This window comes from Fundulus heteroclitus, chromosome 24 (genome assembly GCF_011125445.2).
Source record: "Fundulus heteroclitus isolate FHET01 chromosome 24, MU-UCD_Fhet_4.1, whole genome shotgun sequence".
Classification (NCBI taxonomy): Eukaryota; Metazoa; Chordata; class Actinopteri; order Cyprinodontiformes; family Fundulidae; genus Fundulus; species Fundulus heteroclitus.
In genome coordinates this window covers 10,088,106-10,100,516 of record NC_046384.1, presented here as the reverse complement: position 1 = coordinate 10,100,516, position 12,411 = coordinate 10,088,106, and the positions used below count along the sequence as shown (strand labels likewise).

Here is a 12,411-nt window from a genome sequence, read left to right as displayed (position 1 = left end):
GGTATTCGGACACAGCCAGGGACTTTGAAACACAAATAGGCTGTCCTGGTCAGAAGAAACCAAAACCGGTGAAACCCAACCCTGATTCTCTGTGGACAAACATGGTGGTGGCAGCATCATGCTTTTTTTTTTTAAACATACAGCTAGATTCAGATGAAACCATATCCATGGGTTAGAATGGTCCAGTCAAAGTCCAGACCTAAATCTACTGGGAAGCCAGTGGAAAACTGAGTTTAACAGGACCACAAATGGGTAAAAAAACCTCAACCCAGAGAGAATCAGTCTTTTACTCGCTGTAATGTTTAAAACAACGCATCATTACCTTCAAATTCACAAGAACGCAGTACTATTTGCTCTCCTATCCGACAAGTTAAACAGTTGAAGACTGCGGGTATTTTTTGTAGGGAACAATAAAGAAGACGCACATTAAACAGCAGTGTGGCATCGGTACCTGTGCAGATGAAGAACTTGGACTCTCCGACACTTATCTCCACTTTGTTCAAGGAGATGGACACCTGCAGGGCCGCTGTAGCAGACAAGAAAAGAAGCAAAGAAAAAAATAGAGTTAGGTATGTTTATTGAATCAGCAGACATGACAGCGCACCACCAGCCAGAAATCAAGCCTGCCACATGTTCAGTGCCTTTACTTGACATATTGAGAGTCTTCATTTTCTGCAACAAGCGCTGCTTTATGTATGTGAGGAGCTTTTGTGAGGAAGCGCACGGGTGCAGCTACCAGAGCGGTTTTACACATCGTCTCAGGACAAAAGAGGAGTTTGACTTTAATTAAATTCTAACAACTTTCAGAAGCGGCGTTTCTCAAAACCACCGAGTTATAGTTCGATCCGAACGGCCTCAGATGAAGACCGGCTTCCATTAGAGGGAGGGTTGTTTGCGACGGGCTTTCAGAAAAACGCACCCGGGGTCCATCCTGTTGTTCCACTGTTTGCTGTGACAATGGTGCACGATTTGAGCAAAAGAGAGGATTTAAAAGGCTGGAAAAGAAAAGAAAGGAAAGCAGTCGATAGCAGTTTTGTTTTATTTGGTGGAGTAAAAGAAAATTGTCACACAGGACATTTTGAAGCTTTGGATCCAAACGTTGCATAATCAACGCTTAATTGAAGGCCGTTTAAACTGCATAAAAGGGCTACAAAAAATTACCCCCCCCTCACACACACACACACACAGATTTAATATTTTAACTCCTGCTTTGTCACACTTAAATGTTTCTTATATTTTAATATCAGCAACAGAAGCCAACCTAGCCTAAGTACACCTAATAAAAAGTTTGGAGCGCTTTTTTTCCAGTATTTACTCAGGTTAACTTCGTCTCATGTACAGTAGTCTGATTGTTTTGCTTGTTTGTCACACTTTAGTGTTTCAGAACATCAAACAAGTTTAAATATTAGTCAAGGACAAAAATGCAGCTTTTAAAAGAAGCTTTTATTATAAAGGGAGGGTAAACAATCCAAATCTACATGGCCCTATGTGACAAAGTGACTGCCCCCTTCCAACCCAAGTAACTCTTTGGGCCGATCTTAGCAGCAACACTGCAATCAAGCGTGTGCGATAACTTGTAATGAGACTTTTCCAGCGCTGTGGAGGAAGTTTGGCCCACTCATCTTTGCAGAACTGATGTAGTTTTCAAATATGAACAGCCTTTTTAAGGTCATGCCTCAGCATCTCAAAATGATTCAGGTCAGGACTTTGACTAGGCCACTCCAGAGTCTTCCATTTTGTTTCTCTTCAGCCATTCGGAGGTGGACTTGCTGGTATGTTTTCTATCACTGTCCTGCAGCAGAACCCAAGACGGTTTCAGCTTGAGGTCACTAACAGATAGCTGGACTTTCTCCTTCAGGATTTTTTGATCATCAGCAGAATCCATGGCTCCACTTATCACAGCAAGCCCCAAACCGTCACACCAACATGTTCTACTGTTGCTACGATGTTCTTTTTCTGAAATGCGGTGTTAACCTTGTTACATACTCCATGTGAACAAATAGTTTTTTTTCTCGTGGTCGGGGTGGGATGAACACAAAACAGTTGTTTCAGCACTGTCTGTTCATGATGCACGAGACGCTCAGCTGCAGAAGCCAGCCCGACGTTACTGAAGATTGGAGGGGGGGGGGGGGCATGGAGATCTGAAAGTAGCAGACAACATTTCACGGTGTGCTCTGGCGCTATTTGGAAAGACTGCGAACACCGGGGGCGTGCAGTGCTATGGGGGCGGGACTGCACTGTGAGGATAATGAATAGAGTGAACGCTGCAAGTGAGCATAATTAGCAAGTTTGACCGTTAAAACCACCTGAGTTGAACTGCAGGACTGCAGCTTGACAGATGCGTCAGACATTTCCACTTCTCCAACCTAAACACGACATCTTAATCCTGTCCACTCACAGTAGAGGAGTCGGATTCCCTTGGAGAAATAGGTTCTGCCCCGACGTGTCGAGACAAAGCAGGGAGACCCTCGGGGCTGTGAGATCCAAATGACGTCGTTCGCTTGTCTTTGTTCCCTTACAGTATGTAGTGACCTTTAATTTTACGACAGACGTAACGGGACACACCGTCTGAAAAGTTCCGCTTTTGTCTCGTCAGTCCACAGAATATTTTCCCAAAAGTCTTGGGGATCATCAGATGTGAAACTGAGACGAGCTTTAATGTCTTGGCTTTCCTCCTGGACCTCTACCATGCAGGCTGTTTTTGCCCCGTCTCTTTCTGATGTTGGAGGCGTAAACTCTGACCTTATCTGAGTCTTTTGTGACCCCAAAACACCACGTCGTCTCTTGGATGAATCGCCGCTGCACTCTTGGGGTAATTTTGTTCGGCGGGCCACTCCTGGCAAGGTTCACGGCTGTTCCGTGTTTTCTCCATTTGTGGATAATGGCTCTCACCAGGGTTGAGAAGCTTTAGAAATGGCTCTGTAACCATTTCCAGACAGATAGATCTCAATTACTTTCTGTCTCATCAGTTCCTGAATTTCTTTGGCTCTCAGCATGACGCCTTGCTTTTGAGGACCTTTTGATGTAATTCACTGTCAGGCAGCTCCAAGTGAACCTCTCAAGACCCGGTAATTGTAGTCCAAACATCGGCTTTTTGATGCCTGAAAATGATCAGGTTCTCTGCAAACGCATGCTTCTCTTTCTTCTGACAGATCTGTAAAAGATGTTGACAACTGATCAAGCATATCTGTTATATTCAGCCTTTTTTCAAGCGTCTAAAAGCCTTTGTTTGGACCAAAGTTCCCCGGGTTTTAAGAGGGTAGGTGATTTCTTGAATGAGAACAGGTGTGGCAGTAATTAGGCCTGGGTGTGACTAGAGAAGGTGAACTCAGGTCTGATAAACCACTTTTATGTTTTAACAGGGGGAGAAAGTCACTTTATCACACAGGTTCATGTAGATTTGGATGTTTTTCTCTCTTAATAATACAAACGTTCATTTAAAAACTGCTTTTTATATTTACTGGTGTTGTTATTGACTTATAATTACATTTCTTTGATGTCTGGAAGCTATTAAGTGCGACAAACATCCAAAACATCCAAAACATAACAAAAAATTAAAAACAAGGGGCCAAATACGTTTTCCCAGAACCGTAAAATGTAATTTGATGATCATAAACATGCCTAATTGGGGGAAAACAAGCTAAATACAAGTCAAATCTGCAAAGGAGCAAATACTTTTTGTAGCACAGTATGTCCAATTCAACAGCCACTAAATTAACACACAATAGATGCTCCAGGGATGGATTTTTCACCCTAAAAAAGGACAGAGAATAAGTGGTACAAGAGCAGAAGGAACCCCAGATAAAGAGCTATTTAAATCACAGCTCGGTGGAGTGAGGAATGTGTCTTGATGTTTAATGAGCAATGATTGGCAGCTCGGCATGAGGAAGGTCACTTTAAGGCCAGAGGCTCCTGATGCAGTGGCACAGTCACGCCACACCGCTGTCTGAAGCTGGATATTTGATGAGCCTGTCATACCCCACATCTTTTATTTTTTAATGTTGGAGCCGAAATCCTCGTTAGGATCAACATCCCGCCACACACTCGCACACTCTAGCTGAATAATCAGATTCTAATGGATGTTAATTCGCTCCACAACACTGGGAACTTAATAGTAGAGCTCAAGGCGCCTGTCAATAATCGGGGAAATGATGAAATCATTATCTGCTGCTTTTCTAGGAGGGATGGCTGCAGCCTGCGGCAGCAACACGCTGGAGCTGCTCTCCAGAAAGCACCGGCAGCCATGTGTTGTGGCACAGAGACGGCTATAGATGGCAGTAGATCGGCGCTACCTCACAACGCATGCAGAGGCACAGGAGTTGCTTCATCAATACAGCTGATCATTGTCTAACCGAGATATCGCATCATTAGGTAACGCACCAACCGAGCCGCTCACTCTTTGGTTTACACGTTCCTTCACATTTTTCAGCTGGGTTTGGAAGTAATACCTGCGTTTAAAAAGGTGAATAAAGCCCAGACATCATAACAGCTTTTTTTTTCAATATACACAAAAGCACTGGGAACAATGCACATTGTATATTAAATGCAAACATTATGAGGAATTCATACAGTGTCTCACCAACAGGGCTGGGCGATATGGAGCAAAGATAATATCTTGAGATTTTTAGGCTGCATGCCGATACACAATATTTATCTCAATGTTTTTTTTTTCTTTTTATAAAGTAAATTAAATAAGGCATCTTTGAATCAAAGCTTTATCCCAAATGCCTCACAGGCTGATTTTTTAACAAACAGCTGTAGATAAATATGAGAAACGGCAGAAAAATAACTTTAGACTTAGACAACTTTATTTGTCATTTTGTATGCACAGAGTGCGTACAGAACGAAATTTCGTTGGCATACAACTTGAAAAATCACAGTAAATTGCAGTAAATTACAGGATAAAGTGCAATAGTAGGTTAAAAATAACCTACTGGGATACATAAAAGTATAATTAATGACCATCTCGATATTACTTAGTATCATCATATCTATTTTTGAAAAATAAAGATATTTTTTAAAATCTCTATATTTTGCCCAACCCTACTCACCAATCTACAAAAAAAGGGGGGAGAAATGATTATTAGGTGGTTTGAAATCAGAACTGTCGTTTTGTTTAAAACCTCAAATGTTTACTGCAGAAACTGGGATATTGCTTTAAAATGTACAGCTAAACTGTGAATCATTTAATATTTATCTGTATAACCAGTGTTTTTCAGCATTACTTCACATTTCTGCTGGCAGGATGCAACCCACTTCTGGCACCAGTGAGTAGGAATCCAAGTTTTTATTGTTTTGCTTTCAATTTTAAAGCATTTTTCGCCGAGCACCACTTTCTGAACTTCTTTATGGGTTTCCACCTCTCTAACAAACTTTTTAATCATTTAATCAATTCTTCAGAACAGTGTTAACTATTCTGCCTGTTTTACTTTATATTATGTGAATGGAAACATTACAGCTTGGGTCCTAAGATCACCTCTGACCCATCTCCTACACAACATGTGACCAGCTGCACCCAGAGGAGACGACAAATGCCTCCTATCAGCTTCACTCTGCCCCTGGTTCATCGAAGTCAATGCTTGCTTATTTTCTGTGTGGGATTGTAAATGTTTGGATCATGATGTATTTGTGTTACATCTACTTATGCAGCCAGTATAGCAACATGTGAGGAGGCGGAGGGCTCAGATTCAGAGGAGACCAGGGCTGGGAGCAGAAGGGGGGCAGGCTGCGGTCTAGCCAGGGGTGTGATTACTTTATCTCTGCTCTGGTTCTCAATTAAAAAACTGGAACTTGATGGAATCAGCGTTTCCTTTTATTTAATAAGTAACTGAGGGATCGGTTATTATTATTTCCCACAACAAGCATTTTAATTGGCAGCCTTTGTCCACAAGTCGGAACGACTGACCTCAGATTTCAAAATATGTCTCATTCAAATAATGCAGACGAACAAAATCTGGAAAACAGTGATCGATCTGGTTAGCAGGGGTGTAAATCACCAGCTTTGCAACCTAATGTCATATAGATTTGTTTGGATGACGATGCGATATTTGCCGATACAACAAAATCTGTTCTGATTTCCTATTGATGCGATCCATATCATGCAACATTAACTCACATAAAAAAACAAATATGATTTCACCATTTTATTTCTAAGCAGGCATTTAAATAAAAAACAACATTCTGCTAATTTTTAAACAACAACAATAATAATAACAACAATAATAATAGATCAAATAATAGATCAAATTCAATAGAATTTCAAAATAAAGGTATGGATCGATATTTTCATTTTGCATCGATGTAACTGGATCGCTAATCATTTAATTGATATATTGGTGAGGATGGATGTGTTGTGTTACACTCCTACTGGTCAGTGAAGTTGGGCTGCGGTCTAATCTAAACTCTCGATATCCCCAAACCTCGTTCAGTTAGTCTCAATTATGGCAGAGGGACACATAGGCATTGCTTCAAATTAATCCAAGTACAGTTCTCAGCTTGATTAATCAGGCCTGTTTAACCCCGTGCCCTTCCACACTGCCTGCCTCCAACTTAAGGCACATTCCAATCAGCGCTTCAAGTACTTTAAAGGTTTTCAATTATTAATTGATTCGGCGGCGTTTGCCGCGTGTGTGTGATTGATCGCGTAATAAGCTGCTCAGAAGAACCTGCAGGTACAAGGAAAAATGGGCCCGAGCTTTTTCTTGTGCTCCTTGAGCCGTCGGTGTGAATAATGAAATCAAGTTAATCCTTCAACGCCCATACAAGTTAAAAGGCACATCCCAAAAGTTGGTACTGCAACAGAACATTAAGATTTTGAAATATGACAAGTGAGAATTTGTTTGTCGTACAAGAAGGGGACACATATAGACGTGCTAATTGCTTCATTTTTCCCCCCGGCTTGGCCCGTCTCTGCTCGCTTGGCTCATTAAGGCGCTCTGGTCAATATGTTATGAGCCTGGTAACAATTATCAGCTCCAATTATTATCTCCTCTGAGAAGCACCGGAGACAGGCACAATAAGACCACAAACAAATGTATTGATTGCCATTTGTAAAGTGTCAGAGACGCTCAATCACCTACTATACTTCTGCTTCCCAAACTATGTTTAGAAATTAATTTCTCAAGCATCAGTGTAATCTGAAAGGGGGAGGATGCCTAGAAGGAATGTGTTTACCACAAAGCTACATGTGTAGCATCAAAAAGCTGGATTTAAACAATCACAAGTTAAACCTGGAAACTGATTTAACGGTCAAAATATAGACTTAACGTTATAAGGATAATGTGCTATATCTACCTTAAAGGAAACATCACCTGGAAATCTGACTTTTTCAAGTTAAAACTTGTGTGTTGGACCTAAGTTAAAACCTTCAGGAGTGTGAAAGTGACTTTTGTTTTTTAGCTGTGAAATCTGTTTTCCTTAGCCTGCAGTATGGAAAAAAGTTTAATCCATTTATTTTACATTTCTAAGGCAACAACGTCCAGCTAAGATGCGAACCAAAGAGGGAAAGTCCAAAACCAAGTGTAAAAAAAGTGGATTTTTTATTATTTTTTTATCAGGTTGGTCTTTGACTGACCAGTACGTCGAACTTACAGTATCTGTGACGCCATCTTGCTTTCTAATAGCTCCGCAGTACGGCCAGCAGAGGGCGCAACAATGTTTATGTCTGCTGATCACGCCTGGTGTAAACTCTTTTCAGGCTTAAAAAGGACTAAGAAAACACCATCATGATGAACAGGTGATGTATATTAGTTTTATCTGATGATGAATATATGTTTTTATGTGTTTTTTTATAGTCGAAGTACATGACTAGGCCCCTTTAAACTCCAATGACACTAAAAAAACTGATAAAAGTTAGATTTTTAATAAGTTTAGATAATATTGTGAACATTTTAAACTGAACACTGAGATGAACTGGAAACCATGTTGAACGTGTTATACAGGAGACATATGTGACGTCTCAATTTTGTATTATCTGAAGGCAATGTCCTTTCTTTAAGACAGATATGGAGGTGTATTGCAGAGAAATAAACCTAAATACAATTCTGAGTGATAATCTCTATCGTTTGACCACCAATACCCTTAGTTTAGAAACATTTATGTAAAAGAAATGTTGTCTGGAGTGAGTGATGAGCGACAGACTGATCAAGCACAACTCCTACGCTCAGATATGACTAGAAGGTTTCATCTAAATGGCTAACTTGTTGTCCCATTTGATCATTTTCTAAATTAATTAAATTGATAGAAATGGTCACACCAGTTTGTCAAACAACCCAGTAGGTATGAGAACTTACATAACTCAGAGTCCATAAATGAACTGTACAACTGGATGTCATGTGCTCGGTTAGAGATGTTGAAAATATTTATCATCCAGGTGCTTTTAGACCCAATGCACATTTATGTCACTGATCCTCCTTTAAAGCTGAGTCTGATTGAATTAAAAAATGGTTTTAGCAGCAGATATTGGAGTTTTAAGGAAGAAAGTAACCAATCAGCTGCCAGGGAGAGAGGTGTGTGGATATTTAATCAATTTCTTCCATAAAAAAAAAGCTCAATTAAAGCCACAGCCAAATATGATGCCCCTAAGAGAAGCCGCCTTGTGTGTTTGTACATGGAGTGTGGGAAGGTGCATGTGAGCTGAAGCCCTTTCTTTTTTTGAGTGTGTGGGTGGAAGGGAGGAACAGTGTCACGCACACACACACACAGCACTTGGCCCTGAGGCCAAAAATGCTCCGCTTTAATTGTGTGTGATTTTGTGAAGGAATAAAAGGGAATTCTTCCCTTGAACTCTGAAGACGGAGAGCAACACAAAGACGAGCAAAAGAACGGGCAGACAAAGAGCTAACGAAGGCAACAGATAAAATACTAATTACTTTGTTTTTTTTTTGTGTTGAGCCGAACTTTTGTATCTTACACGTTTCCTCGGAGGTGTTACAGCGGCGGGAACGATTCGCGGCATGAAATTAGCTTCAGGAACACTCAGCAGTCAGCATTTCTGACGGCTACATTTCACAGATGTGTTGTGCTACAAAAAGATGCACTGGGTAGGGATCTTTTGGTGGGACGGCCTTTAAACTGGTGCTAAAGTAAACTTTGCCTCATTTCCTTTCACAATGGGGAAATTATTTACACCGATCTCTTAACAAGTAGTTTTTTTCTATTAATTTAAAAGAAGAAGGTGGTGGGGATTTTCCACTTCCATATCCAGCTTTTCTATTACGTGTTGCATAGTGCTGTGCATGGAAATAAAAGGGATAAATAACCCTATTGTTTCAATAAGGAGAAAGGAAATAAGCCAGCCAGACCTGCATAATTGAATAATTAACTCCAAATCAACTTTTTTCCCCCCCAGATAAAGTGTATAAATTGGGCCTTAAGAGCACTATCTTTATGTTACAGTGCAAACCTTGACATTTTTGTGCAAGCTTGTTTATTTCTGCAATACTTGACCTAAAACCGTCTTAGTGCTGGTTCAAACCTGGCTTTTATTTTAGCCTTATGTTAGAAACAGGGCAGTGTAATCCAACTACTCTGTCCTCCCCACAGAGACGGATAGCTCTCCCTCTCAGGAGAGAGCTGTGTACGCGGAGGAGGAGTGATATTACACACTTGGGAAGAATATTTATGGATTAAAAAATACGGTAGTTGCACTTCAAAGAGAACTTGTCTGACAACATGAAGTAGGCTACATGCCCTGATCTAAAGTAATTAACAAATGAGAAACAACGTCACTAGCATGCATCAGTCTGAAAAAGGGTTACAACATAACTTTCTGTGATTTTAGCTGTTCTCCACTTTGATTTTTGTCTCATAATTTTGCCACATTTGTGAGCAACATACCACCACCAGTGCCCACGTTCATATTTCTGTCCCTCCACATGGCCAGCCTGCTAGCATGCTGCAGAGGAAAGGGGAGTGAGGGAGAAAGCTGGCTCCACTCAGCCAACCATATCCAATTGTGCCGACATACAGTACCACAGCACATACGCAGTCTCAAACACAAGCCACAGCTACCTATTATCTTCCCACTCTCCCGCACACCTTCTCTGTATCTCTGGCTTTCACTCTCCAGCTGCCTTGCGATTTATGTCTCCCTCCTTAAGCCTCTTAAGCTCTAAGCTGCTGAGGCCTTCGTGGACCTCATGCAGCGACGTGCAAACACACAGATGTGTGCTTTCAGACAGATGTGTAATCTTTTTCTAATTAGCATGGAGAGGCAGCACGATCTTATCTAGCAGGTGGCTAAAATTATAGGTTTTGCTCATTTTCTTCACATTCTCTCTGTGTCCTTATCTCCCTTTTAAATACTCATGCACACAATCGAAGTGTATATCTATGTGAATACTGTACAAGCTTGTTCCTATGCAATTATGCACAGTCAACATGGATAAATTACATTTACAGGCAGGATTTTTTTTTAGCTTTTTGCTTTTGGGTCTTTACAATAATTGTAGTGTCCTCTGATGCTGAGTCTGTAAATGAATCATTTTTATACTTAAAAGTTGAGGAAAGTCTGCATGGAGGAAAAAAACTTGAAGAAAAAAAACTCTCTTTGAAGGTTTACTATTTCTTTGACCTAAATTTCTGAATTATTTCCACAAAAAAAGCAGAAAGACTATTTTGCAAGATAACTTTGCAAAAAGTAAAATACTGTTAATACTGGGATGTTACAAAGACAGTTTAGTAAGAAGATTGAATCACATGAATAAATTACTCATTTATATACTATTTGCGTCTAAAAGAATCAGAACATCATTGAAAAGTTCATTAATTTCAATAAACTGAACTCAATTTCATTACAGAAACACTAACATGTGGCATGGCAAGGTAAAATGTATTTGTATAGCACATTTCAGTACAGAGACAATGCAAAGTGCTTTACATGATTAAAATATAGGAAAATAAAACAGAATAAAAGCAAGTTGGAATAAAATGTAGAACATGGGAAAATAGAAACTAAAAGCAAATATTAAAAACAGTTGGACTACAAAGTTGAACTAATGATGTTTCAGTAAAACAGTTTAACTGGAACAGTCGAAGGCAATGCTTAACAAACGTGTTTTTAATCTTGATTTAAAAGAACTCTTTTAGCGCTTTTACAGTTTTCTGGAAGTTTGTTCCAGATAAGTGGTAGCCTCGTGAGACCATCCTGATCTCGCGAGCTTTCAAGGTTTCACTCGCAGATCAGTCTGGCTACTCTCCGTTGAAGAAAATTTGGAGCCGTTCACCAAACGAACGTCCAATCAGCGTTGGCTTTGAGGCGGGTTGAGGTGTGACGCAACGGGAAGCGCGACAGTTCAGTCTAAACAACATGGCGGCTTCAGCCGATGAAACTAGCGTTAGCGCGGCTATCGAGCAAGTTTTATCGGCATTACAGAGTATTTCTTTGCTGAGCTAACGAGCCTTTACCTGCAGCAGCAAGAGTAGCTTGGCTTGTGGTTGTGTTTTCGTCGTCGCTCGTAACAGAGCGACGACGAATCTGATTGGTTCATTTGGCCCGTCTATCACCAACATAGGCCAATCAGCTAACCAGTATTTTCGCCCCTTCCCAAAATTACTTCAACGGAAGGTTTCCAGATGGATATGCGGAGCAAATCTATCTGGCGGAGTCAGGTAAGATAAGTGGAGCATAGGAACTAAATGCTGCTTCTCCATTGTTGGTTCTGGCTTTTACTTCTACAACAAATGTTCACAACTAAAAACTAAAGCAAATTTGTCAGAAAGTTAGACTATAACATAAGACCAAAAAATAAATAAATTGTAACATAAATACTCTGTTACAATAATAAAAAAAATGCAGTTAGCATGGAGTCGTTATGTAACCTGTGGATAATCCCACCTGGGGCTCATAGTTCAGCCTTATGGACCTGTATGCCGTGTCCAAAATTAACTTCCTGATTCACCGTCCAAGTTGGCCAGTAGATCTAAGAATCAACCGGTCCAGCATATTATTTACCGGCCAAAATATTACTTCTGACTGACTCCTGCTAAATATCTCCACATAATCCCGCTAAGTAATTAGCATGAGCTAAACGCTAGCTGTTAGCAAACGGACACGACGTAGTTGCTGTAGTTCTCACGTCACATGTGCGAGTGTTTATGTACGTTTTTTATCATACGAACTGAAAGCAGAGGAACATAAAGAAGCATCCACCCAGATGATGACTGAAAAACACAATTTATCTGGTGTGAACACTTACTTGCCATGTGGCAGCTAGCCCTCTGAAATTCACTCGCCAAACAGAAAATTCACTCGCATTTGGCATCTGGCGAGTGTTAATTTCAGACCCTGGTATGTACCTGGTGGATGGAAAACAACGATGAAAGGCTAACTCTTTACCCTGAAGTCTGCATTAAGTCAAATTTAATAAATCCCCAGATTAAAGCTCGACAACACTGAAACAATTTGGAGAA

General features: G+C 40.4%; 1 protein-coding gene across 2 annotated transcripts in view; it reads right to left on the bottom strand.

Moving 5' to 3' along the window:
* LOC105918815 (neural cell adhesion molecule 2) overlaps positions 1–12,411 on the bottom strand; it is a 708,733-nt gene that overhangs the window by 161,903 nt on the left and 534,419 nt on the right. For both annotated transcript variants that reach the window (XM_036128219.1, XM_036128218.1), the window contains exon 2: positions 452–526. In XM_036128219.1, coding sequence (XP_035984112.1) covers positions 452–526 — 75 coding nt within the window. The remainder of the gene's footprint in view (positions 1–451; positions 527–12,411) is intronic.